Genomic DNA, 27,669 nt, shown 5'->3' on the forward strand with positions numbered 1-27,669 from the left:
TGCTGCCTGACCTGCTGCGCTTTTCCAGCAACACATTTCCAGCTCTGATCTCCAGCATCTGCAGACCTCACTTTCTCCTATCTACATATTGTGTCAGGAAACCCTACTGCACACATTGGATAAACACTGACCCATCTAACGAACTTGAGCTATAGCTTTCCCAATTAATATCAGGAAAGTTAAAGTCCCCCATAACAACCACCCTATTACTTTCACTCTTCTCTTGAATCATCCTCGCAATCCTTTCTTCTACGTTTCTAGGACTATTAGGAGGCCTGTAAAAAAACTCCTAACAGGGTGAGCTCACCTTTCCTATTCCTAACCTCAGCCCAAACTACCTCAGATGGCGAATCTTCATCCATCGTCCTTTCCACAGCTGTAATACTATCTTTGACAAGCAATGCCACACCACCCCCTCTTTTACCCCCACCTCTGACCCTACTAATATTCTGATTATTTACTGGTTACATATATATCCAGTAGTGTGTTACATGTTTTATGTACACAATTAAAGTTATTCACGTTTTTTATTTTACCTACCAGAAAATAACTTTGGCCTATATACAGCTCAACTTCCAGGGCAAAAATATTGGTCCAATTATGCAATTACTTTATGATTAATTATACTTATAGACTTTTTGTGAGCTTATCCATAGCAATTGATTAGCTGTCAGAAACAGACATCACTCTCTATGGGGAATGTAGGACCAGTCTGAGCAAGGCAAAATACTGAATTAGATTGAAGGATTGTAAATGAGCAGTAAGGGTTAAAAAAATAGGAGCTATAACTTACAATGTTTAATTCAATATACTAATTGTACAGCAATCAAAATATGGAATGAAAAGAGTAATGAAAGGTGAAACTTAGAAAGTTTAATAAAGTATTACAATTTAATTTTCCAACAACAAAAAGTCTGAAGAAATGTGTTTTCACATTTTTAAAAATTGACTAATTTTTGGATCATGTTTAGTTCATATCTTGCAGGCACAAATGGGACTTCATACCCTGTATATTTGAGTGTCACATCTCAGAGTGAAGTTTGTGTAGGAGCAGAGCAAATTATACAATAATTACCTAATTTCTTAACCATTAAGACTACTAAAACCACTTTTCCATCTCGATAACGTCCAGTTTCATCTTGTCTCAGCTTGTCTGCTGCTGAAGTTCTCATTCATGGTTTTGCTATTTGTGAACAGGGCGATTCAAATGCTCTCCTGGCTGGTGTCTCACGTTTTGTAACCTCAGTAAACTTGTAGTCAACCAGAATTCAACTGCCCATAATTAATAGTCAGTCCCATTTGTCTATCATCCCTGTACATTGGCTCCAGATCAAGTAACAGATCTGGGCCTTGCTCCTCCCAGCTCCAGAATCTCCCCCTGCCCGTTAACCCTTCGTGGTCTTTGTGCTTGTCCAATTCAGGTCTCCTGTGGATCCCCAATTTTAACCTCCCCACCATTTGGAGTGAATTGACTTACCTTTGTTGAGTTAAAAGCAGAGAGTGCTGCAGAAACTCAGCAGTCTGGCAACAACTGTGGAGAGAAAAACAGAGTTAATGTTTTGTGTCTGGTATGTCTCCTCCTTGGAACAATTCCAAAGGAGAGTTATATTGGACTCAAAACATTAACTCTCTTTATTTTCTCCATGGATGCTACCAGACCGGCTAAGCTTCTGCAGCACATCCTGTTTTTATTTCAGATTTCCAGCATCTACAATGTTTTGCTTTTATCTGAGTTGAGTTACCTGGCTCCCACGCTCTGGAATTACCTCCCTGCACCAATTTGCGTTACTCTTTTAAGACACTGCTTAAAGCCTATCTGTTTGACCAAACCTCTGATTACCTCATGTAATTTTAAACTCAGTGGTGTACTTTGTTTTATAGTTTGCGTGTGAAGCTTCTTGGGACATTTTTAATGGAGGCAAACTACATTAATATAGTTGGAAGTTTGTGTCCTCTTTTATTAATAAATGATTTTACCCTTTACTTTTTACACTTTACCCTTATTCTAACTGAAAATCTAGACCAATTTAGAGTTAAGGTGCAGTGCCAGTCATGTTTTATTGGCTGTAAGTTGCAAAGATTATTGATGTACTTTCTAAAGTAAATCTTTTTTCGCTGCAAAATCAAATTGACCAGTGCTTTTGAAAGGCCTATTTTCATGTCAGTGGACATGTAAATATCTCTAAATTTTCCAGTGGCTAATGTCATGTGGAAATCTTCAAGAATTGAGCAATTTAAATATTAGTTTGAAAGGAGCACTCCTGAAGCAGAAATGCTGATCAACAAAGTTAGTGAAATATTTTTAATATAAAAGGCATTGAAGTACAATTGCTAAATTCAACCACACCACTTCATACCAGCTTAAGCATATGTTCTGTGCTTATATAAAAACAAAATATTATATCTAAAGGTCTTATTAGTGACAATGTAATTTAAAATATATGGTTGCATTATTTAAATACTAAATGCTATTCTTCGTGGTGTTTGTCAGATTATCCAATATTCTTCATTATGTTAAGTCTTGTTTTTCATTTTTACAGCTTCATCTACTAAAGGGCCAATCATATGCAAGGTAAGTAATTAAACATTTTTCCTAGAAGAAGGATTTAAACTAATCAAACTTTAAACTTTCACAAATCAATCTAGTGTTTTTAAAAATCACAGGACATCATTATTACTTTGCAGGTTCAATGTACTGTAATTCTGGAGATTGGATCAGTCCAGTTTAGTGGTTCTGCACAATGTGGGCAATGTTTCTGCCTTGACTGGATGCCAGTTGGTGAACATGAATATTTGGCAGCAGGTTTTTATGATGGTATGTAACAGTTTGAATTTTGAAATTTAAATTTCTTCCTTTCCTCCAGCAATTAGATCTCTACAGTCTAATCTGACTTGAGGGGGCCTTCAAATAATCTTAAATCAAGCACTAGTAAGTTTCACTGCAGGTACAGTACTTGCATACAATAATAGTGAAAAATGTATTTTAAGCTGTTGCCTATTCAGACCACTATCCATAACTTCAGAATTATATATTATGTCCCATGTCTGATTTAAAAAAAAAAGGAAATCTGTCATCCTTACTTGGGATCCTATATGTGATCAAGACTCTCAACAATGTAGCCTGTTTGTAATGGCCTAGCATAATAGGCCTGTTTGTAATGGCCTAGCATGCCAATCTTTTCGATCAAGATGCTACTGAGAAGTCAAATAAGAATTAGATTAGATTAGATTAGATTACTTCACAGTGTGGAAACAGGCCCTTCGGCCCAACAAGTCCACACCGACCCGCCGAAGCGCAACCCACCCATACCCCTAACCTAACACTACGGACAATTTAGCATGACCAATTCACCTGACCTGCACATCTTTGGACTGTGGGAGGAAACCGGAGCACCCGGAGGAAACTCACGCAGACACGGGGAGAATGTGCAAACTCCACACAGTCAGTCGCCTGAGGCGGGAATTGAACCCGGGTCTCTGGCGCTGTGAGGCAGCAGTGCTAACCACTGTGCCACCGTGCCGCCCACAATAAAACCAGAAGGAGACAAAACAATAAAAGCGCACCTTACACAGTTAATCGTGCAAGTCCCCTTCAGTAATACTGGGAGGCTTGCAAACATGAACTAGTTCGGTAACATCTGACATAATCATAGTAATTGAATCATACCTTACAGTCAATGTCCTAAATGTCTATAAAATCATGCTTTGGTATGTCCTTTCCCTCCAGCAGGACAGACCTGCCCAAGATGGTGGCACAGTGGTTTACAGTTGGGGGAAAGTGGCTTGCAAATCCTCAACATTGATTCTGGATACTGCTAAGTTTCAGTACATTTACATACACTGAAAATGCAGAAAATTGTCTATTATGTCCTGTCCACAAAAAAACTGGATCCACCCAATCTAGGCTTATTCATCATAAGCTGTGGATTAATGCTCATTTTCAATGTCAGGATCATTTGGCTGCAGACTTCATTGCAGCCATGGTCTGAAGGTGAACAAAAAAGTAGCATCCCAAAAGTAAGATGGGAATGTTGACATTTTCATCAAAGCAGCATTTGACCAAGAGTGATATCAAGGAGCCCTAGTAAAATTTAAGTTAGTAAGCATCAGGGAGAAAGCTCTGATTGGAGTCATTCCTAGTATAAAGATAGTTTTATTGGAGACTAACTTAGTGTGGTGCTGGAAAAGCACAACAGGTAAGGCAGCATCCAAGGAGCTGGAAAATCGGTTTCGAGCAAAAGTCCTTTCTTTCATTCCTGATGAAGGGCTTTTGCCTGAAACGTCAATTTTGCTGCTCCTCGAATTCTGCCTGAGCTGCTGTGCTTTTCCAGTACCACTCTAATCTAGACTCTGATTTCCAGCGTCTGCAGTCCTCACTTTTGCATAGTTTTTTTGGAGGCCAGGCATTTCCACCACATGATATAGACGTAGAAGTTCCTCAGGTTACACCCCAGCATTTTTAGTTGTTTCTTCAATTACACAGCTGACCTTGGTGGGGAACTTACAGCAAGGGAGCAGCTAAGTGGTATTTTTAAAGTGTACCCTTTATCGGTTTTTTAAAAAATCTACAATCGTGAGTGGAGTGGATTTTTAAAATTATGTTTTATTGAGATCAGTCTCTTGCTTAAACGTTAAAAATATAAAACATAGGTACTAAGTTATCCTGGAGCAGCAGTCTTAGATCAGTAAGACTGGGCTATTTTCTAGATTGGTAAGATGCTGGTGTGCTTTTCCTGTTAGATGTGGGAGATTATGGAGCTTTCCCATGTTAGTAGTGATTATGTCTTCAGAATGTGTGTTTGTTTGCAAATCCTATTGCATCGCAAGGACAGGTTGGAGCAGCTGTTAGAGGCAATGACAAATTTACAGGAGCTAGTGGGTGTGGTGGGTAGCAGTTGCAGGAAGGTAGAAAACCGCAGATATGGTCAGATAGAAGGGTTATCTCAGAAAAGTAAGAGAAGAAGGCAGGTAAAGCAGAGACTCTTGTGATTATCCCCATCTCAAGCAAGTATGCTGTTTTGGAAAATGTAGGGAATGACGGACTCTAGGGGGACAGCCAGGTTTCTTGTACCGGAACTAGCTCTAATGTAATGAGGGCTATATCAGGTTCCAAACAATCAATTGTCGTAGGGGATTGTCCAGTCAGAGGCACAGACAGACATTTCTGTGGCCGACAACAAGACATCAGAATGATGTGTTGCCTCCCTGGTGCCAGGATCCAAGGATATCTCAGAGTATACAGAATATTCTCAAAGGGAAGAGGGACCAGCAGGAGGTCATTGTACACATTGGAATGGACGACATGGGAAGAGAAAAGGGCGGATTCTGAGGAGAGAATATTGGAAGTTAGGCAGGAATTTTAAAAACAGGTCCCCAACGGTTTACTCCCGGTGCCATGGGCTAGTGAGAGTAGGAATAGAAGGGTAGAGCAGATGAATGTGTGGCTAAGGAGCTGGTGAAGGGGAGAGGGATTCATATTTTGGGATCATTGGAATCTCTTCTGGGATAGAAGTGGCCTGGATAAGAAGGATAGATTGCACCTGAATTGGAAGGAGGCTAATATATTGATAGGGAGATTTCCTAGAGCTGCTCAGGAGGATTTGTGCAGTTGAAAAAAGGAGCAAGTCAGGGCAGGCAGGAACAAAACAGAGATTGAGAAATGACTGATAAATTAAACTGCATTTACTTCAGTGCAAGAGGCCTAACATGTTTGGGGACAGGGCATGTTTGGGGACATGGAACTGGCATACCATAACAATCATGGAGATGTGGCTCAATGATGGACAGGATTGGCAGCTTAATGCTATAGAAAGGATAGAATGGAAAAGGGGAGTGCTGTGGGGTCAGTGACCATAATTCTATTAGTTTTAAAATCGTAATGAAAAGGTATAGACCAGATCTAAAAGTTGAAGTTCTAAATTGGAAGAAGGCCAATTTTAACAGAATTATTAGGCAAGAATTTTCAAAAGTTAATTGGGGGCAGAAATTTGAAGGGAGAGGGACAGCTGGAAAATGGGCAATCTTCAAAAGTCAGATAATGAGAGTCCAGAGACCGTGCGTTCCTACCAGGGTGAAGGGAACGGATGGTAGGTGAAGGGAATGCCAAGTATCTAGAGAAATTGCGGTTTTGGTCAAGAAAAAGGAGGAAGCATATGTCAGGTATTGATATCAGAGATCGAGTGAATCTGGGCATGTATAAAGGCAGTAGAAGTACACTTAAGCTGGAAATCAGAGGGGGTGGTGCAAAAAAGGGGCATGACATAGCTTTGGCAAATAAGGTTATGGAGAATCCAGGGAGATTCTACAAATAAGTACAAAAGAGGAACTAGGGAGACAATAGGGCCCCTTAAAGATCAGTAAGACCACCTGTGGGTGGGAATGGCAGGATATGAGTGAGATTCAGTGCTTATTGTGGAGAATGATATGGAAACATAGAAGGTAGGAGTAGAAGGAGACCATCAGGCCCTTCAAGACTTCTCTGCCATTCATCACGATCCTGGCTGATTGTCAAACTCAATAGTTTAGATCAGAGTGGCGTTGGAAAAGCACAGCAGACAATAGACAATAGGTGCAGGAGTAGGCCATTCTGTCCTTCGAGCCAGCACCGCCATTCATTATGATCATGGCTGATCATCCTCAATCAGTATCCTGTTCCTGCCTTATCCCCATAACCCTTGATTCCTCTATCCTTAAGAGCTTTATCTAACTCCTTTCTTGAAAGTATCCAGAAACTCGGCCTCCACAGACTTCTGGGGCAGAGCATTCCATACACCCGCCACTTTGGGTGAAGAGGTTTCTCCTCAACTCTGTTTTAAGTGGCCTACCCCTTATTTTTAAACTGTGTCCTCTGGTTCGGGACTCACCCATCAGCGGAAACGTGCTTCCTGCCTCCAGAGTGTCCAATCCTTTAATAATACGTCTCAATGAGATCCCCTCTCAGCCTTCAAAACTCAAACGTATACAAGCCCAGTCGCTCCAATCTTTCAACGTAGATAGTCCTGCCATTCCAGGAATTGACCTTGTGAACCTACGCTGCACTCCCTCAATAGCCAGAATATCTTTCCTCAAATTTGGAGACCAAAACTGTGCACAATATTCCAGGTGCGGTCTCACCAGGGCCCTGTGCAGCTGCAGAAGAACCTCTTTGCTTCTATACTCAATTCCTCTTGTTATTAAGGCCAGCATGCTATTAGCTTTCTTCAATGCCTGCTTTACCTGCATGCTTGCTTTCATTGACTGATGTACAAGAATACCTAGATCTCGTACTGCCCCTTTACCTAACTCGACTCCATTTAGGTAGTAATCTGCCTTCCTGTTCTTGCCACCTAAGTGGATAACCACACATTTATCCACATAAAACTGCATCTGCCATGCATCCGTCCACTCATCTAGCCTGTCCAGGTCACCCTGTATTCTCCTAACATCCTCCTCACATTTCACCAGCTTTGTGTCATCAGCAAATTTGCTAATATTACTTTTAATACCATCATCTATATCATTAATGTATATTGTAAAACGCTGCGGTCCCAGCACTGATCCCTGCTGCACACCACTGGTCACTGCCTGCATTCTGAAAGGGAGCACTCTTTGTTTCCTGTCAGCCAACCAATTTTCAATCCATGTCAGTATTTTGCCCCTAATACCATGTGCCCTAACTTTGCTCACTACCCTCCTATGTGGGACTTTATCAAAGGCTTTCTGAAAGTCCAGGTATACTACATCCACTGGATCGCCCTTGTTCATCTTCAGAGTTACATCCTCAAAAAATTCCAGAAGATTAGTCAAGCATGATTTCCCCTTCATAAATCCATGCTGACTCTGATCTATCCTGTTACTGCTATGCAGATGTGTCATAATTTCGTCCTTTATAATGGACTCCAGAAGTTTTACCACCGCTGAGGTCAGACTAACTGGTCTATAATTCTGTTTTCTCTCTCTCTCCCTCCTTTCTTAAAAAGTCGGACAACATTAGCCACCCTCCAATCCACAGGAACTGATCCTGAATCTAAAGAACATTGGAAAATGATCACCAATGCATCCACGATTTCTAGAGCCACCTCCTTCAGTACCCTGGGATGCAGACCATCGGGTCCCGGGGACTTACCAGCCTTCAGACCTAACAGTCTCTCCAACACCATTTCCTGCCTAATCTAACTTCCCTTCAGTTCAGGTCCTTTAGCCACTGTTACCTCTAGGATATTGCTTGTGTCTTCCCCAGTGAACACAGATCTGAAGTACCAATTCAACTCTTCTGTCATTTCTTTGTTCCCCGTATTAAATTCACCCCTTTCTGTCTTCAAGGGCCCAATTTTAGTCTTAACCATTTTTTTACTTTTCACATACCTAAAAAAGCCTTTACTATCCTCCTTTATATTTTTGGCCAGTTTACCTTCATACCTTATTTTTTCTTTGCGTATTTCCTTTTTAGTTATCCTCTGTTGTTCTTTAAAACCTTCCCAGTCCTCCGGTTTCCCACTTATCTTTGCTATGTTATACTTTTTACCTTTTGTCTTATATGGTCCTTAACATTCCTCGTCAGCCACGGCCACCCCTGCCTCCACTTAGGATCTTTCTTCCTTTTTGGAATGAACTGATCCTGCATCTTCTGCATTATACCCAGAAATACCTGCCATTGTTGCTCCACTGCCATCCCTGCTAGGGTATTGCACCATTGAACTTTGGCCAGCTCCTCCCTCATAGCTCCGTAGTTCTCCTTATTCAACTGAAATATTGTCACTTCCAATTCTACCCTCTCCCTTTCAAACTGCAGATTAAGGCTTTATTGTATTGTGGTCACTACCTCCTAATGGCTCCTTTACTTCGAGATCCCTGATCAATCCGGTTCGTTGCACAACACCAGATCCAGAATTGCTTTCTCCCTGGTAGGCTCCAGCACAAGCTGTTCTAAGAATCCATCTCTGAGGCACTCCACAAACTTCCTTTCTTGGGGTCCAGTACCATCCTGATTCTCCCAGTCTACCTGCATGTTGAAATCCCCCATAACAACTGTAATAATATCTTTGCGACAGGCCAATTTCAGCTCCTTATTCAACTTACGCACTACATCCAGGCTACTGGGGGCCTGTAGATAACTCCCATTAGGGTCTTTCTACCCTTAGAATTTCTCAGCTCTATCCATACTGACTCTACATTCCCTGATTCTAGGTCCCCCCTCGCAAGGGACTGAATATCATTCCTTACCAACAGGGCCACCCCACCCCCTCTGCCAGTCAGTCTGTCCTTATGATAGCATGTATAGCCTTGAATGTTCATTTCCCAGGCCCTGTCCACTTGAAGCCGTGTCTCAGTTATCCCCACAACATCGTAACTGCCAGTTTCCAAATGAGCCTCAAGCTCATCCACCCTATTTCTAATGCTTCATGCATTCATATATAATATTTTTAATTTGTTGCTCCCCTCACCCTATCAATCCCTATTTCACTTGACCTTATGGCATGATCCTTTTTTGAGTTTTCTGCTCCATTGATACAGTTGTCTTTCTTGATTTCTCTTGTTCTAATTTTCCCTTTAACTTCCTCCTTAAATTTCCAGTTTGTCCCCTCCCCACGCTATTTAGTTTAAACGCAGCTGTGTTGCAGTGGCAAACCTACCTGCCAGAATGCTGGTCCCCCACCTATTAAGGTGCAACCTGTCCCTCTTGTATAATTTATCCTTACCGCTAAACATAACCCCAGTGATCCAAGAATTTAAATCCTTGCATCCTGCACCAGCTCCCCAGCCACACATTCAAGTCCATTATCTCCCTGTTCCTGTCTTCTCCAGCCCGAGGAACTGGAAGCAAACCGGAGTTAACCACCCTGGATGTCCTGCTTTTCAGCCGTCTTCCGAGTTCTCCGTAGTCCCGCTATAGAATGTCCCTCCTCTTTTTCCCGACGTCATTTGTGTCGACATGCACTGCCACGTCTGGCTTTTCACCTTCGCCCTTGAGGATTTCCTGCACTCTGTCTGCAATGTCCTTAATCCTGGCACCAGGAAGGCAACACACCATCCTCAAATTCCACCTGTTGCCGCAGAAACGCCTTTCAGTCCCTCTCACTATGGAGTCTCCTATTACATGGCTCTGTGTGATGTCTGACTCCTCGGTTCTGCCTCCATGCCAATTTCTGATTCCCCCGGGGTCTCTTGCACTTGTCTCATCGTCTTCTCCCTTCTTTCTGCTGGCATGCTCGGTGTAATAACCTTGACGAAGGTCCTGTCCAGAAAGATCTCGTTCTCTTGGATGAGCCTGCAGGTCAGGCAGCATTCGAGGATCTGAAAAATCGAGGCTTCAGGCAAAAGCCCTTCATCAGGAATAGAGGCAGGAAGCCTCCAGGGTGGAGAGATAAATGGGGAGCGAGCTGCTGGGGAGAAGGTAGCAAAGAGTACAATAGGTGAATGGAGTTGGAGGTGATAGGTCAGAGGGGAGGGTGGAGCAGATAGGTGCGAAGGGAGATTGGCAGGTCATGAGGTCAGTGCTGAGCTGGAAGGTTGGAATTGAGGTAAGGTGAGGGAGGGGAAATGAGGAAACTGGTGAAGTCCACATTGATGCCTTGGGGTTGAAATGTTCCGAGACAGAAGATAAGGCATTCTTCCTCCAGGTGTCGGGTGGTGAGGGAGCGGTGGTGGAGGAGGCCTGGGAATTGGGAATGTGGAATGGCATTTTTGCTTGAGGTAGGGTGGGAAGAGGTATATTCTAGGTAGCTGTGGGAGTCAGTGGGTTTGTAAAAAAAAAAAAAAATGTCAGTGTCAAGTCAGTCGTCATTAATGGAGATCGAGAGGTCCAGGAAGGGGAGGGGTGAAATGTGTTGGTGAAGTTGATGAACTGCTCAACCTCCTCGCAGGAGCATGACGTGGCGCAAATGCAGTCGAGGAAGAGGTGGGGAATGGTGCCGGTGTAACTATGGAAGATGGCTACGTAGAACAGCTACCTCGATTACACCTCTTCCCTCCCTACAACCTGCAAAGATGCCATCCCGTATTCCCAATTCCTCCGCCTCCGCTGTATCTGCTCCCAGGTGGACCAGTTCCACCACAGAACACACCAGATGGCCTCCTTCTTTAGAGATTGCAATTTCCTTTCTCACGTAGTTGAAGATACCCTCCAATGCATTTCACCCACATCCCGCACCTCCGCCCTCAAACCCCACCCCTCCAACCAGAGATATATTTCCCTCCCCACCCTTTTCAGCTTTCCGCAAAGATCATTCCCTCCATGACTACCTGGTCAGGTCCACGCCCCTCAACAAACCACCCTTCTGTCCTGGCACCCTCCCCTGCCACAGCAGGAATTGTAAAACCTGCACCCACACCACCACCCTCACCACCATCCAAAGCCTCAAAGGAGCCTTCCACATCCATCAAAGTTTCACCTGCACATCCACCAATGTCATTTATTGTATCCATTGCTCCTGATGCGGTCTCCTCTACATTGGGGAGACTGGACGCCTCCTAGCAGAGCGCTTCAGGAAACATCTCTGGGACACCTGCACCAATCAACCCCACCGCCCGTGGCCCAACATTTCAACTCCCCCTTCCACTCTGCCGAGTACATGCAGGTCCTGGGCCGCCTCCACCGCCGCTCCCTCACTACCCAACACCTGGAGGAAGAACACCTCATCTTCTGTCTCGGAACACTTCAACGCCAGGGCATCAATGTGGACTTCACCAGTTTCCTCATTTCCCCTCCCCCCCACCTTACCTCAGTTCCAACCTTCCAGCTCTGCACTGTCCTCATGACTTGTCCTTCCTGCCCATCTCCCTTCCCACCTATCCGATCCACCCTCCCCTCTGACCTATCACCTCCATCCCTATTGTACTCTTTGCTGCCTTCTCCTTGCCCGCCCACCATTTATCTCTCCACCCTGGAGGCTTCCTGCCTCTATTCCTGATGAAGGGCTTTTGCCCGAGGTGTCGATTTTTCTGCTCCTCGAATGCTGCCTGACCTGCTGTGCTTTTCCAGCACCACTCTAATCTAAACTTTGGTTTCCAGCATCTGCAGTCCTCACTTTTGCCCTATCCAACCCAATAGCCTAACCTTGCTTTCTCCCCCTAACCTTTGATCCCATTTGTTCCAAATGCAATATCTAGCCACCTCTTGAATACATTGAATATTTTGGCCTCAACTACTTCCTGTGGTAATGAATTCCACAGGCTCAGCACTCTTTGGGTGAAGAAATGTCTCTCTATTTCCCTCCTACCCGAAATCCTCAGATGGTGACCCCTGATTCTGGACAACCCATCCTCGGGAACATTCTCCCTGCATCTACCCTACCTAGTCCTGTTTGATTTTTATAAGTCTCTATTAGAGCCCCCCTCATTCATCTGAACGCCAGTGAAAGACTGAGGCACTTTGTATGAGGAAAGACTGAGGCACTTGGGGCTGTTTTCACTAGAGAAAAGAAGGTTTAGGGGTGACTTGATTGAGGTGTACAAGATGATTAGGGGGTTAGATAGGGTCGACAGTATGAACCTTTTCCCGCGTATTGAGTCGGGTATTACAAGGGGGCATAGCTTTAAATTAAGGGGGGGTAGATATAGGACTGATGTTAGGGGTAGGTTCTTCACTCAGCGAGTCGTTAGTTCATGGAATGCCCTGCCAGTAACAGTGGTGGACTCTCCCTCTTTATGGGCATTTAAGAGGGCATTGGATAGGTATATGGAGGATAGTGGGTTAGTGTAGTTTAGGTGGGCTTGGATCGGCGCAACATCGAGGGCCCAAGGGCCTGTACTGCGCTGTATTCTTCTATGTTCTATGTTCTATGTTCTAAAACGATCCTAATCTGATCAAACTCACTCCCTTGAGAGCAAGAGCATCTTTCCTCAGAAAAAGAGACCAAAATTACACACACTATTCTTGGTCTGGCATCACTAAGGCCCTGTATAACAGCATCAACACATCTCTGTCCTTGTACTTAAAACCTCTCACAATGAAGAAACTTTGGGAAATAAATAGTAACATCTTGAAAAATGCCCATATTACATTGAGGATGGCACGGTGGCTCAGTGGTTAACACTGCTGCCTCACAGCGCCAAAGACCCGGTTTTGATTCCAGCCTTGGGCGACTGTTTGTGTGGAGTTTGCACATTCTCCCCATGTCTGCATGGGTTTCCTCCAGGTGCTCCAATTTCCTATGATACAGAGGAGTGGTGCAGGAAGTCTTAAAACGCATAAAGGTGGATGAATTCCCAGGACCCGATCAGATGTACCCTAGGAAGCTAAGGAAGTGATTGCAGAGTTCCTTGCTGAGATATTTGAATCATGGATACCCACAGGTGAGGTGTCAAAGACTGGTGATTGACTAGCGTGGTGCCACTATTTAAGAAAGGTGGTAAGGAAAAGTAGGGAGCTATAAACCGGAGAACCTGACTTCAGTGGTGGGCAGATTGTTGCAGGGGATTCTGAGGGACAGGATTTACATGTATTTGAAAAGGCAAGAACTGATTAGGGATATTCAACATGGCTTTATGCATGGAAAATCATATCTCAGTAATTTGATTTTTTTTTTAATAAGTAACAAAGAGAATAATGTAGACAGAGCGATGGACGTGATCTGTGTGAACTTCAGTAAGGCGTTTGACAAGGTTCCTCATGGTAGACTGGTTAGCAAGGTTAGATCACATGGAGAACTAAACATTTGGATCCAGAAGTGACTTGAAGGTAGAAGGCAGAGGGTGATAGTGGAGGGTTGCTTTTCAGACTGGAGGCTTGTGTCGCAAGGATCCGTGCTGGGACCCCTGCTTTTTGTCATTTATACAAATGATTTGGATATGAGTATGTTTGCAGGTGACACTAAAATTAGAGGTGTAGTGGACAGCAAAGAAGGTTACCTCCGAGTACAACAAGACCTTGATCAGATGGGCCAAGGAATGGCAGATGGAGTTTAATTTAGATGAATGTGAGGTGCTGCATTTTGGAAAGTCAAATCAGGGGAGGACTTATACACTTAATGGTAAGGTGTGGGGAGTGTTGCCAATCAAAGAGACCTTGGAGTGCAGGTTCATAGTTCCTTGAAAGTGGAATCCCAGGTGGATGCAATAGTAAAGAAGGCATTTGGTATGCTTTCCTTTATTGATCAGAGCATTGAGCAAGGAGTTGGGAGGTCATGTTGTGACTGTACAGGACATTGCTTAGGCCACTTTTGGAATACTGCATTCAATTCTGGCCTTTCTGCTTTCGGAAGGATGTTGTGAAATTTGAAAGGGTTCAGAAAAGATTTAAAAGGGTGTGTCCAGGGTTGAGGGTTTGAGCTGTTGGGAGAGGCTGAATATGCTGGGGCTATTATCCCTGGAGCGTCAGAGGGCAAACTTAGAGGTTTATAAAATCATGAGGGGAATGGATAGCAAGTGTAGCAAAGGTCTTTTCACCAGGGTGGGGGAATCTAAAAATAGAGGGCCTAGATTTAAGGTGCAAGGGGAAAGATTTAAAAGGAACCTAAGGGGCAACCTTTCACATAGAGACTGGTGGTGTGTAGAACGAGCTGCCAAAGGTGGAGGAGGATGATGATACAATTGCAACTTTTACAAGGCATCTGGATGGGTATATGAATAGAAAGGGTTTAGGGGGGTATGAATCAAATGTTGGCAAATGGGACTAGATTAATTTAGGTGGGCATGGACCAGTTGGACCAAAGGGTCTGTTTCTGTGCTGTACAGATCTATAACTCTATAACCTCGCCGATGTAGCATTCAATACCATTTGCAGTTCTTCACATTCTGAAGCAGTTGATGCTCACATAGGCTGAGTGGACAAGCAACATGCACATCACACAAGATCCAGGCAGAAGCCATTACCAACCAGAGAGAATCATTTTGAATGTAGGTTTGCTCGCTGAGCTGAAAGGTTCATTTCCAAGAGAGAATCCTCCCATCAATTCTTAACATTCAACAGTGTTGCCATCATTGAATCACCCTTCCTCAACATCCTAGCAATTATCACTAACCAGATACTTAACTAGAATAGTCACATAAATACTTTTGACTCTTAAGAGCAGATCAGAGGCTGAGAATTCTGTAGTAAGTAACTTTCCCCCTAATTTCACACAATCTGTCCACCATATTCAAGACCCAAGTCAGGATTCTGGTGGAAGACTCAGCATTTGCTAGGATGACTGCAGCTCCAGGCAAACTCAGAAAATCTCATCACTACCTGGGGACAAATTAGACACTTTGATCGGCACTCTGCTCCACTTTAAAAATTCACTCTATGCACAATGGACTTGAGTTGGGAGCAGTACGTATCATTTACAGAATGAACTTCAGCAACTCCTTATTCAACAGCAAGGCTAGGTTGATAGCACCTTCTAGACACATGACTTCTTATCGCCTGAGGGGGAAGCCAATGGATATAGTTTACTTGTACTTCAAGAAAGTGTTCAAAAATGTTATACATTATAGATTAGCATGTAAAACTGAAGTACATGGAATTGGGCATAGTATACTGACATAGCTAGATAACTGTCTGGCATATAGGAGTAGGAAAAAGTAGGAATAAATAGATTATTTTCTGAGTGGCAGCTAGTGAGCAGTTGGGGTATGGCAAGCGTCGGTGCTTGGACCAAAAACTATTCACAGTATACTAATTATTAGTTGAGAGAACTAAATATAATATCTCCCAAGTTTGTAAATGACACAAAGTTGTGTGAGAAAGTGAATTGTGAAGAGGATGTAGAGGTGCTTACGTGCGATATGAACATGTTGAGTGGTTAGGCAGATGTATAGCATGAAGTACTTTGGTAGCATAAACAGGAAGGTAGATTATTATCTGATAGGTAGGGAAAGGTGGAGCTGCAAAAAGTGTCCTTGTACACCAATTGCTGAGGGTAAGCAGACAGTGAAAAAGGCAAATGGCATTTTGGCCATCATAGCATGAGGATTTAGGTACAGGAGTAAAGATGTCTTGCTGCAATTGTACAGCACCTTGCTGAGACCACATCTGGAATGTTGTGTGCACTTTTGGTCACCTTATCTGAGGAAGGATGTCTTGACAATGAAGAGAGTGCAGCATATGTTTACCAGATTAGTCCAAGATGGCTGAACTAACATATGAAGAGCGAGAGAGAGAGACTGCCGTGGGCTGGGATTATATATAGGGCAGGATCACATATAAAGATTGGATCACAAACCATAGGAAGCATCGTCCTGATGACCAGGGAGTCCAGATCAAGTGGTCACAGTCTAAGGAGTAGGGATAGGCCTTTTAGGACTGAGATGAGAAATTTCATCACCTGAGAGTATTGAGCCTGAGGCCAAAACATTGAATGTTTCAAAGGAGAAGCTAGTTCTTCGGGCTTACAGAATCAAAGATATGGAGAAAAAGAATTACAAACAGAGTGCTGAGTTGGATGCTGAGTTGGATTGTATTGAATGGCAGAGCAAGTTGTAAGACCTTCTCCTGTTCCTAAAAGAATAGGAGAGGCAGATTCAGCTCCGAGTTTCAACAACAGCCCCCACCCCCACCCCGAAGGCATACCAACCTGATAACGGTGGCACAGTGGTTAGCACTGCTGCCTCACAGCGCCAGAGACCCGGGTTCAATTCCCGCCTCAGGCGACTGACTGTGTGGAGTTTGCACGTTCTCCCCGTGTCTGCGTGGGTTTCCTCCGGGTGCTCCGGTTTCCTCCCACAGTCCAAAGATGTGCAAGTCAGGTGAATTGGCCATGCTAAATTGCCCGTAGTGTTAGGTAAGGGGTAAATGTAGGGGTATGGGTGGGTTGCGCTTCGGCGGGGCGGTGTGGACTTGTTGGGCCGAAGGGCCTGTTTCCACACTGTAAGTAATCTAATCTAATCTAATCTAAACTACATTGTTGATTCTTCCCCATTGCCAGTTAAAACCCTTGCCTTATCTATCACTTGAACATAAGAAGTTCAATGAAAGTAGCTCATCTCTACCTTCTTAGGTTCAGTTATGGATGAGTAATAAATGCTGGCAATGCTCACCATGAATGTATACAAAAATAAATCCAACTGCTATCTACCTATTTGTGTCATGGGAAGTAATTACATTAGTTTAATTCTATATTTTTCATATTTGTGGAGATAATGGCACCACGTGATAAAAATTATTTAAATAGTATCTTGTTGATTATAGCTGTTCCAAACCTGAAGCAGAATGATCTCATCACTTCTCATAGTCTACTTGAACTGTAACTATAATAGAAAAGGTACTGTTGAAAATAAATATCTTATTATTTGGGCAGCACGGTGGCTCACTGGTTAGCACTGCTGCCTCACAGCGCCAGGGACCGGGTTCGATTCTAGCCTCGTGCGACTGCGTGGAGTTTGCACATTCTCCCCATATCTGCATTGGCACACTCCGGGTACTCTAGTTTCCTCCCACAATCCAAAGGTGAATTGGCATAAATTGCATATAGTGTTTAATGATGTGTAGGTTAGGTGTATTAGTCAGGGATATATGTAGAGTAATAGGGTAGTTAAATGGGTTTGGGTGGGATAATCTTCGGTGGGTTGGTGTGGCCTTGTTAGGCCGAACTTTAGGAATTCTATGGATTCTATTCATCTTTAAATGACGAGTGTTATCACAAAAAGTAAATACTTTGTAAAGACCCGTTGTTGTAGTTGTCAGTCCAGTTCACTTTCAAGAAATAAGAATTATTATCTGTTAGCTTTATTAATATGCCATCTTAAGCATTTTATTCTCAACTATAGTTACAAAAACCTAAAATGAGTTTTTATAGCCATAAACCTAAGCAAGAGCAATGTTTACTGTTTAGAACAATAGTCCAAAAAAGTTAATTGTCCTTTCCCTGCAATACTTTCCCATCAAGAATGATGTTCATTAACCTGACATAACCTGAAAGGGAAACATGTATAAAGATGATCATTGGGTGAGCATGTTTTTATTATGAAATTTGATTATGAAATGAGAGCGGGACAAAACTGGCAGTTTAATATTCCAAGATTTAGATGTTTCAAGAAAGATATAGAGGAATGTAAAAGAGGTGGGGAGTTGCATTACTGATTAGGGAGAGAATCTGTACTGAGGGAGGATACCTTGGAGGGCTTATCCAATGAGGTCATATGGAGAGCGCTCAGGAACAGGAAGGGAGCAGTCACTTTGATAGGATTGTACAACAGGTATCCCAACACCCAGCAGGTGATAGAGGAACAGGTATAGAGTCATAGAGATGTACAGCACGGTAACAGACCCCTCAGTCCAACTCGTCCATGCGGACAGGAGATTCTAAATTAATCTAGTCTCATTTGCCAGCATTTGGCACATGTCCCTCTAAACCCTTCCAGATGCCTTTTAAATGTTGGAATTGCACCAGCTCCTCCACTCCCTTTGGCAACTCATTCCATGCATGCACCACTCTCTGCTTGAAAAACATTGTCCCTTAGGTCCCTTTTAAGTCTTTCCCCTCGCACCTTAAACCGATGTTGTCTAGTTTTGGACTCCCTACCCTCAGGGAAAGATCTTAACTATGCACCCTATCCATGACCCTAATGATTTTATAAACTCCTATAAGGATAGCCCTTAGTCTCTGATGTTCCATGGCAAATAGCCCCAGCCTATACAGCCTCTCCCAATAGCTCAAACCCTCCAACCCTAGCAACATCCTTGTCAATCTTTTCTGAACTTTTTCAAGTTTAATGTCTTTCTTATAGTGGGGAGACCAGAATTGAATGCAGTATTCCAAAAGTGGCTTAACCAATGTCCTGTTCAGCCACAATGTAATTATGGATAAGGATAGGTGTAGTCCTCAGGTGAAATTATGAAATTGGAGAAAGGCTAACTACCAGAATATTAGGCAGGAACTGGGAGTATAGATTGGGGGCAGCTGTTTGAGGGTAGCGTCACATCTGACATGTGGGAATCTTTTAAAGTTGACTGAGAGTTCAAGACCAGCATGTACTTGTGAAAATGAACGATAAGAGTGGCAAGATTCAGGAATCTTGGGCGACCAGACAAATTGAGAGTTTAGTCAAAAAGAAGCATATGTAAGGTTTAGGAAATGGAAAACACTGAGTCCTCAAAGATTAAGAAGTTAGCAGAAAATCTCAAACAAGGTAAGAAGTTAGAGGCCATGAAATGTATTTGGCAAACAGGATAAAGGAAAATTCCAAGGTGGTTTATGCATACATAAGGAGCAAGTGGGTAGCTAGATAAAGAGTAGGTCCACTCAAGGACAAAGGAGGGAATTCTTGTGAGGAACTGGAGGAAGTGAGTGAGTTCATTAATGAATGCTTTGTATTAGTATTCACAAAGGAGGAGGACATGGTGGATGGTGAGTCTCTGGAGGGATATGTTGATATTCTGTGGTGTGTCAGTATAAAAAAGGCACTGGTGTTGGGCGTTTGAAAAGCATTAAGGCGGACAAGTCCCCAGGAGGGCTGAGGAAATTGCTGGGACCTTCTCCAAAATCTTTGTATCCTCTGTAGTCAGAGGTACCAAAGATTGGAGAATAGACTGGACATTGTTCCTTTGTTTAAGAAAAGTAACTGGGATAATCTGGGAAATTACAAGCTGGTGAGCTTTACGTCAATGGTAAGAAAATTATTAGAGAAAATTCCAAGGATTTGAGGAACTGACAAAGGTGCTTCATGAGGGCAAGGCAGTAGATGTTGTCTATAGGGTCTTTAGGAAAGTCTTTAACAAAATCCCTCCTAGCAGGCTAATAAGAAAGGTGAAGTCAGAGGATCTGTGTTGAACTAGTAAGATGGATACAGAACTGGCTCAGCTGTAGAAGACAAAGTAGTGATGGAAGAGTATTTTTCAGATGGGGGAGATCAATGAACTGTTCTGCAGGGGTCATCGCTTGGGACCTTTGTTGTTTGTAATATATATAAATGATTTGGAGCAGTATGGACATGGCCCAATTAGTAAGTTTGTAGTGGGCAAAAAGATTGGGGAGCTGCAGATAGTGAGGAGGATTACCAGATGATATAGCAGGATATGGATAGGCTAAAGAGTTGAAAGGAGGAATGGAAGATGGGATTTCTTCCGGACAAATGCAAGGTGATGCATTTTGGGAGATTTAATGCAGCAGGGAAGTATACAGTAAATGGCAGAATTTTTAGTAGTATCAATGTATGTTTAGGCATAATGAAAGTCACAACACAAGTTGATAAGATGGTCACAAAGACATGTTCACCTTCATCGATTGGTGCATAGAATATAAAAACAAGTCATACTGGAACTGTATAGAACTTTAGTTCGGCCACATTTGCAACATTGTGTACAATTCTGGTTGCCACACTGCCAGAAGGCTGTGGAAGCTTTGGAGAGGGTACAGAAACAGTTTACCAGGGTTTTATGGAAATAGAAAAAGTTGAAAAAGCACAGCAGGTCTGACAGCATCTGTGAAGAGAAATCCGAATTAATGTTTTGGGTCCAGTGACCCTTCCTCAGAAATCCTCAGTTCTGGATCCAAAACGTTGATCTTTCTCCACAGATGCTGCCAAACCTGCTGAGCTTTTCCTGGAAGTTCTGCTTTTGTTTCTGATTTTCAGCATCTGCAGTTCTTAATGATTTTTACTGCAATGTTGCCTGGTTGGGTGGTATTAGCTATAACGGGAGATTAGACAAACTTGGTTTGTTTTCACTTGAATGTCAAAAGATGAGGGGCGATCTGTTAGAAGTTTACAAAATGATAAGAGGCATCAGTAGAATGGATAGTCAGAGACTTTTTTACCATGTAGAAATGTCAATTACTAGGAAATGTAGAACTAAAGTCAAAGGAGGTAAGTTTAAAGGTCATAGGAGAGGCAGATTTTTTACACAGAGGATTAGTGCCAGAAGAGATGGTGGAGGTGGATGCAGTAGCAACGTTTAAGTGGTATTTTGGCTGATGAATGAATTATAGAATCATAGAATCCCTACAGTGCAGTTGTAGGTCATTTGGTCCATTGAGTCTGTATTGACCATCTGAAGAGCATCCCACTTAGACCCACCCCACACCCCTGCATTTACCATGGCTAATCCACCTCGCCTCCACATCCCTGACATACTCAGTAGATCAACCCCCTACACTGTCCTTGTAATCTTTATTTTCTACAGCTAATCCACATCCTTGGACACTATGGGCAACTGAGCATGGCCAATCCACCTAACCTGTACATCTTTGGAATGTGGGGGGGGAAACCCACACAGACACTGGGAGAATGTGCAAATTCCACACAGACAGTTGCCCGAGGCTGGAATCGAACCTGCATCCCTAGCATTGTAAGGCAGCAGTGATAGCCACCGTCCCACCCTGATGGTTAACAAAATCTCTCTTTTTGCTTTTTAAGTTTAGTACTACAAGATATCTTCTATTTTTCTTTCTAGATAATTTTAAAATTAATAGTGCAAAATCTTTCTTCCAATTGTAATTTTCCCCAGTTGCATTCCAGCAGGAAAAAAATATTGCTTATCGTGTTACAGCAAAAATGTTTCTCCAAGGTGCTGTAACCATAGCAGGTCCCCTACACACACAGGTTTTAGTCTGTGAGGAACATTTTTAAATGGTAGCAATTCAGAAACGAGTGGCCTTTCATGTACTAATTTGAGTAAAGTCCCAGAAAAATTTCTGCACAAACATTCAACTTCATCTGTTTTCCTATTCCCTAATTATGTTTCAATTGTTTCATGTGCTACATACATTAATGCAATTTTATAATTTATGGAGTGTTTACTTCACATCAGGAAACAAGGTCAGCACCAGAGACAGTAATCTCATTGCGAATGGGATCGTGTAATGCACTTACTTCATTGTCCAAATTCTTTCCCTTAATGCAGTGTGTTGTTGTTTTGTTGGTCCTTTTCTTACAATGATCTAATCATAATATGCTTTGTGAATTATTACAAGCCCAAAACTGAGACTATCAATAGCCAAAACACTTAACATCAACTAAAACTGTTGGAAGTAATATTTTAGTATTTTCACTTCTAACGATTTAGAAGAATGTGTATCACAAATTTTTAAAATTGCTTTCTTAAATTAGGTACAGTTGCTCTTTGGAACTTGAATACAACATCATTATTGTTAAGAGTCCAGCAAGGAGATGGAACTTTGAGGGTCTATCCTTTCCACTCCTTTGTTGCACATGACCATGCTGTCAAAGCCATTGCTTGGAGTAAAGCTCACAGGTAAGAAAACAAGAATGTGAGAAATCAGCTTTAATCTTTTGAAATGGAAATTATCTCTTTTCCCCCTCCTTTAGCCAGAAGTATCTAGGGATAGCAGGTATGTACAGTTAGTTTGCAGATCTGTCATGGTCTTATTGAATAGCGGAACAAATTTGAGGCGTTTAATGGCCTACTCTTGTTCCTATGCAATCCAAGTATTTTCTTGTGGTCCTGTGGGCCATGTAAAACTGTTCTTAAGCAAAGGTAAGGGCAGACATTGAAGTTTTATGCAGCCTTTGTGTCTTATGTCTGTTTCTTCACCTAATGGAAGCATGCTACTCTGCATTGTGGAGGAACAGTGTTCAAGTGCAGAGATCCATCAGATTTGCCACCCAAGTGGATAGGGTTGTTAAGAAAGTGTTTTGGCTTTCATTAACAGGGAGATTGAATTTAAGAGACACGAGATTTTGCTGCAGCTCTACAAAACCCTAGTAAGACCACACTTGGAACATTGTGTCCAGTTCTGGTGGCCCTATTATAGCAAAATTAGGAAGGTTTTGGAGAGGGTGCAAAGGAAGTATACCAGTATGCTTCCTGGACTGGGGGGGCTTGTCTTATCAGAGAGTTTGACCAAACTCAGATTTTTCTCTGGAGTGAAGGAGGAAGAGAGGTGACCTGATTGAGGTGTACACAGTAATAAGAAGCATGGATAGAGTCGCTAGCCAGAGACATTTCCCCAGGGCGGGATTGACTGCCACAAGGGATCATAGTTTTAAGGTGTTAGGAGGAAGGTGTAGAGGAGACATCAGAGGTAGGTTCTTTACAGAGTTGTGAGCGCATGCGTTGCCAGCGGTAGTGGTGGAAGCAGAGTCATTTGGGACATTTAAGCGACTGCTGGACATGCACAAGGACAGCAGTGAATTGAGGTTATTTTACTTAGGTTAGGTTAGGTTATTTTACTTCAAATTAGGATTAATCCTCAGCACACCATCATGTGCTGTACTTTGCTATGTTTTATTACCATACAGCACCAATATGACTGCCTTGGTTAAGACTTATTTTCAAACATTCAGTTGGAGCTTCGCAATACTTCCTTGGTAAAGATGGCACAGTCCTGATGGATTGAAATAAAATGTTTCACGATCTTTTGTTTGTGGAGAGTAGAAGAAGCTTTACTTTACACGTGACAGATCTCACTGAAGTGTAGCATGAAGCAAATAGAAGAAATTAAAAATCTATTTTTCTGTTGAGTATCTATTTACTCAATATAAAATACATTTAGAATTTCTCATAACTGACATGTATGATATATAGTGAATACAAAACAAAAATTCTAATGTTTCAAATACCATTTTTGAAAACTAACTTCAAAATCTCACAAAGTATGTTAATTGGCAAAAGCAAAATACTGAATGTTTGACATAAAATTAGAAAATGCTAGAAACACTTAGCAAGTCAGGTAGCAAATTCCTTGGCAATGCTTATAGAGCAATGTATAATTTCAAGACTGAGAGAAATCATTTTGTTATATTTCCTTCCCATGCATAGCATCTGGTGGAATTGTCACTTAATGAGCCAAATGCAGCAGTGTCTGTACCAAAAGCAAATAGCGAATTGATGAATTTTTCTCCCTTCAGCACTCATTATGCATGTTTCTCACCATCACAGCTGCAGTTTATGGTATCCTATTTTGGCAGATCATGATAACAATCTGTCTCCAAATTGAAGCCAATGTTCTGCATTTTAAAGAAAAAGTTTGAAGAGAAAGCAAGCTTCAAACATTTTTGCATGCTAGTCCATTTTGTGTTACATCAGAATATTTCTTCAATATTGCTGCAGCTTTGGTATGAATTGCATAAGTTCCCTAGTTACTGCTAATGCTAGCAGTCAAAAACTATTATCGCTATATACTTCTGTGATATCAGTTTTGTTTGGTTATATGCACATTTCCATTCTTCCTGTAAACCTTGTCAGGAACATGGGATGATGTTAGAAATCAAAAAGAGAATATATGTTGAAAGCACTTATTTTTCCATGATCCCAGAGCGGTGATTCTTTTTGGATGGTTGCTTGATGTATTTTTGCTTGATTTTTGTTAACGTGCATTCAGACAGATAATGTTCATTTGTGGGCATGCATCCTGTGTCATTACATCTTTCAATTCCCAATGAAAATCTTACTATCTTACAATTGTTCTGGCAGCATTTTCTTCTCCCTACACTATTCTATATGTCTGTTTCTCTCTCAGCTCTTGGGATTGTTAGAACCTTAAGGTAATATTGAACAAAGATAGAAAACTTGCTTTCATGTAGTATTTTTCAAATCCTGTAGACAATCCACAGTACGTCACAGTCAATTAGTTACTTTTAAAAATGAGTCATAGTCGTGTGGGCAAATGGGATTCCCAATTTATACACAGCAAAGTTTTATACAGAGTAGTGAGATAAATTACAGATACTTTTTTTGTTCTTAGCAGTATGAGAGAGAACCATTAGTTGGGATATGGTGCTTACTCCTCAGCTCTTATTTGACTAAATGTTATGTGAGATCATTATTCAACATAGGTTAAGATCCAATCTAGTAAACCGAACCGCCAACAGTATGGCAATCCCTCTCTAAAACAGTGGAAATATCTGCCTAGATCATATTCTCAGATTCTGAATGTGGAGTCTAAATTTACCAATTTCTAATCTAAGACAAGCATGCTTGGAAGCCTCTAACAATTGTTTTTGTTGACAGGAACAGCAAGATAATATGCACAATTTAAAACAAAAATCGTTAACAATGCAATTCTTACTGGCAAAACCAGCATCGATTGTTCATAGTCACTGTACTTAGATCTTTTTCAAAATCTGGTGTTAGGGGTTTAATGAAATTTAGGTGGCTTGCTAGGCCATTTCAGAGTTTGGTTAAGAGTCAACCACATTAATGAAATGAAGTCCACATTCGCTCGCATTGGTTATAAACTTCTAATTTTTTCCTTAGCCACTGACTCCATCCCCATCCTGTGACCCCTGCTATATTAAATGTTTCATGACCTTGCTATTTTGAGTTGAGTTTCCAGCCCCATAGCTGGTCCATTAATGACTTCCTACTTCCACTTCACGACTACCTCGTCTTTAAGCTGCTCCATAACTGCTTCCTCCTTTAAGATTCAATTAAAATCTGCCCCTTCGGCCAAGGTATCTGTTCTAATGTTTCTTTATGTGAAATGTGCAACACCTTGGGCTGTGAAGCATACAATATAAATGCAAATTGTTGTTGTTATGGGTGTGGATTAAGTAGATTTGTATTTACAGCTCTCCAGCCACATCATTGCCATTTTGTCAATACAGTTTTTACTCCCAGATTTTGCTTTAAATTATATGTCAATTCTCATCCTGCAAATTGGGATTTTAACTCACTTTCATTGGATCATTAGACCATGCTCGGGGTTATCTATCCCCTAACATAACCACAAATATACTACTTATAAAAACTTTTCTTTCTAAATCATCTTGTGAAATTTCTTGACATCGACATTGTTTTTGCCAGATGGACTTTTAAAATATGTAGAAATCTGACTATGTGGAGTTTGCGCATTCTCCCCGTGCCTGTGTGGGTTTCCTCTGGGTGCTCCGGTTTCCTCCCACAGTCACAAAGACGTGCAGGTCAGGTGAATTGGCCATGCTAAATTGCCCGTAGTGTTAGGTGAAGGGGTAAATGTAGGGGTATGGGTGGGTTGCGCTTCAGCGGGTCGGTGTGGACTTGTTGGGCTGAAGGGCCTGTTTCCACACTGTAAGTAATCTAAGAATCTAATCTAATCTAATCTAATCTAAAATCGGATATACATTAGCATCTTACCATAACATTTCAGCATTTTAGAGTGTTATTATATTTTACCTCAACCAACTTGCAAAAACTACAATTTTTCAACAGCAAATTAATGAGCGATCACCACCTGTTTTCTATATAGAGTATATAGTGTTATATAATTGGATTAGATTTTTGTAAGGGATTAGATTTTTGTACAGAAATATAAGCATTGTATATCAGAAAACAAGTTCATCAATTTGTGACTAATGAAATGAATTGGTCTTATTTCCCAGTTTTAAAAACTTAGCTGGGTAATATTTGAATTTGACTTTATTTGGACCTTGTACTTGTAATTCTTTCAAAGTTTTATTTGTTTTCAAATGATTCTCAATTAGTTTAGATTTACTGATCTACAATGGAAAACTATTAAAATCTGCAGTGTGTGGAACAAAGGTGCTTCAATTTTATAGTCAATTCTCAAAATTTTCTTTATTCCCACAGTAGATTGAAGTTTCCATAGATTTTCCCAACTTTTTTTTGAGTTAATGGTCCATAGGCCCTGGTGTCCTTTATGGAAGTAAACAGTTTTTAAAATTCATTCATGGGATGCAGCCATCGCATACTGACTGGGTGCACATTTCCCACAAGAATGCAGTGCTTAGCTCCTTCTTGAACTGCTGCAGTTCATTAATGTGAAGGTACTCCCACAATATTGTTCGGGAGGCTGTTCCAAGATTTTCACTCGGAGACACTGAAGTGATGGCAGAGCCTTAATAGTTATGCATCAAAATTACAATGGGCTAAACGTTATATGTTCTGATTTCTTTATAATTCAGAATGAAATGGCAAATCAAATTTATTAAATGACTGCTGACATAAAGCCCATGCAAATCTTTCACTTTCATCACTATTTTAAGTTGTCTGTGAAATCCAAAATTGTAATGTATTTTTATGTATACATCCTCTCTGTTCCTTAACAGTGTATTTTGTAATTCTTGCATGGGGGAGCCCACCTCGTCCACACCAGTGGTCTAGATACATTGCTTTTCAATTTGCTAGCTTCAACAATCGCAAACAGTATAAGGAAGCATTAATAAATCCCGGTAGGAAAATTGTTAGCTATGCCAGATAGAGTTGTTGATGGGATGGGCTTTGGGAAGGGAGGAGAGGTAATGATTCTTGTATTTCATGATATTGAGCACTCACCACTATATTTGCACACCAATTAATTACTATCTACTTACCTTCTTTTGTCAGACAATACCATTCATCTTAAATATATTCTAATAGTCACCTAAGAAACATCGTTACACATAGTGCACTTCAATGATTTGTATCAAGATGATATCTGGTATTTACCAAGGCATTGCAAGACAGAGTTATTTTGAGGGCCTTAGATGATCAAACATATAGGAGTGGAACTCAAAAGGTTTATGAATGCCATAAAATGTGTGTTACACTGTCTAGCATATTCATATTTTTTCCATGATAGTGTATTGTTTACCTTTTCAAGAGTTCCCCATTTTGATAGGTACATTTTGCAATAAATTGAATATAAATTTACATGGAATGACTGAACTACGTTTAGCTTTTTAAATATTAATTTTTGGCTCGGTTAAGATAAATTCTTAAAATATTCTTAGAAGAAAGCAGCAATTCAATGCCAAATGTGGATAAACGCAATATTAATAGAAATAATTAATCAAATTAATTACTTAAAAGCATTTTTTAACTTTTCTCTATGTGAAATGATGGCACACTGTCAATCTTTAAATTTGTTGAGTGATATAGTGTTAATTGGCAACTAT

At 41.4% G+C, this 27,669-nt stretch overlaps 1 protein-coding gene across 1 annotated transcript in view; it reads left to right on the forward strand.

Annotated features, from left to right (window-relative positions):
* Positions 1-27,669, forward strand: part of gtf3c2 (general transcription factor IIIC, polypeptide 2, beta) — a 140,051-nt gene that overhangs the window by 91,825 nt on the left and 20,557 nt on the right. The window contains exons 10-12 of the mRNA XM_043682113.1: positions 2,541-2,572; positions 2,686-2,815; positions 21,943-22,087. Of these exons, the coding sequence (XP_043538048.1) occupies positions 2,541-2,572; positions 2,686-2,815; positions 21,943-22,087 (307 nt within the window). The remainder of the gene's footprint in view (positions 1-2,540; positions 2,573-2,685; positions 2,816-21,942; positions 22,088-27,669) is intronic.

This window comes from Chiloscyllium plagiosum, chromosome 3 (assembly GCF_004010195.1).
Source record: "Chiloscyllium plagiosum isolate BGI_BamShark_2017 chromosome 3, ASM401019v2, whole genome shotgun sequence".
Classification (NCBI taxonomy): Eukaryota; Metazoa; Chordata; class Chondrichthyes; order Orectolobiformes; family Hemiscylliidae; genus Chiloscyllium; species Chiloscyllium plagiosum.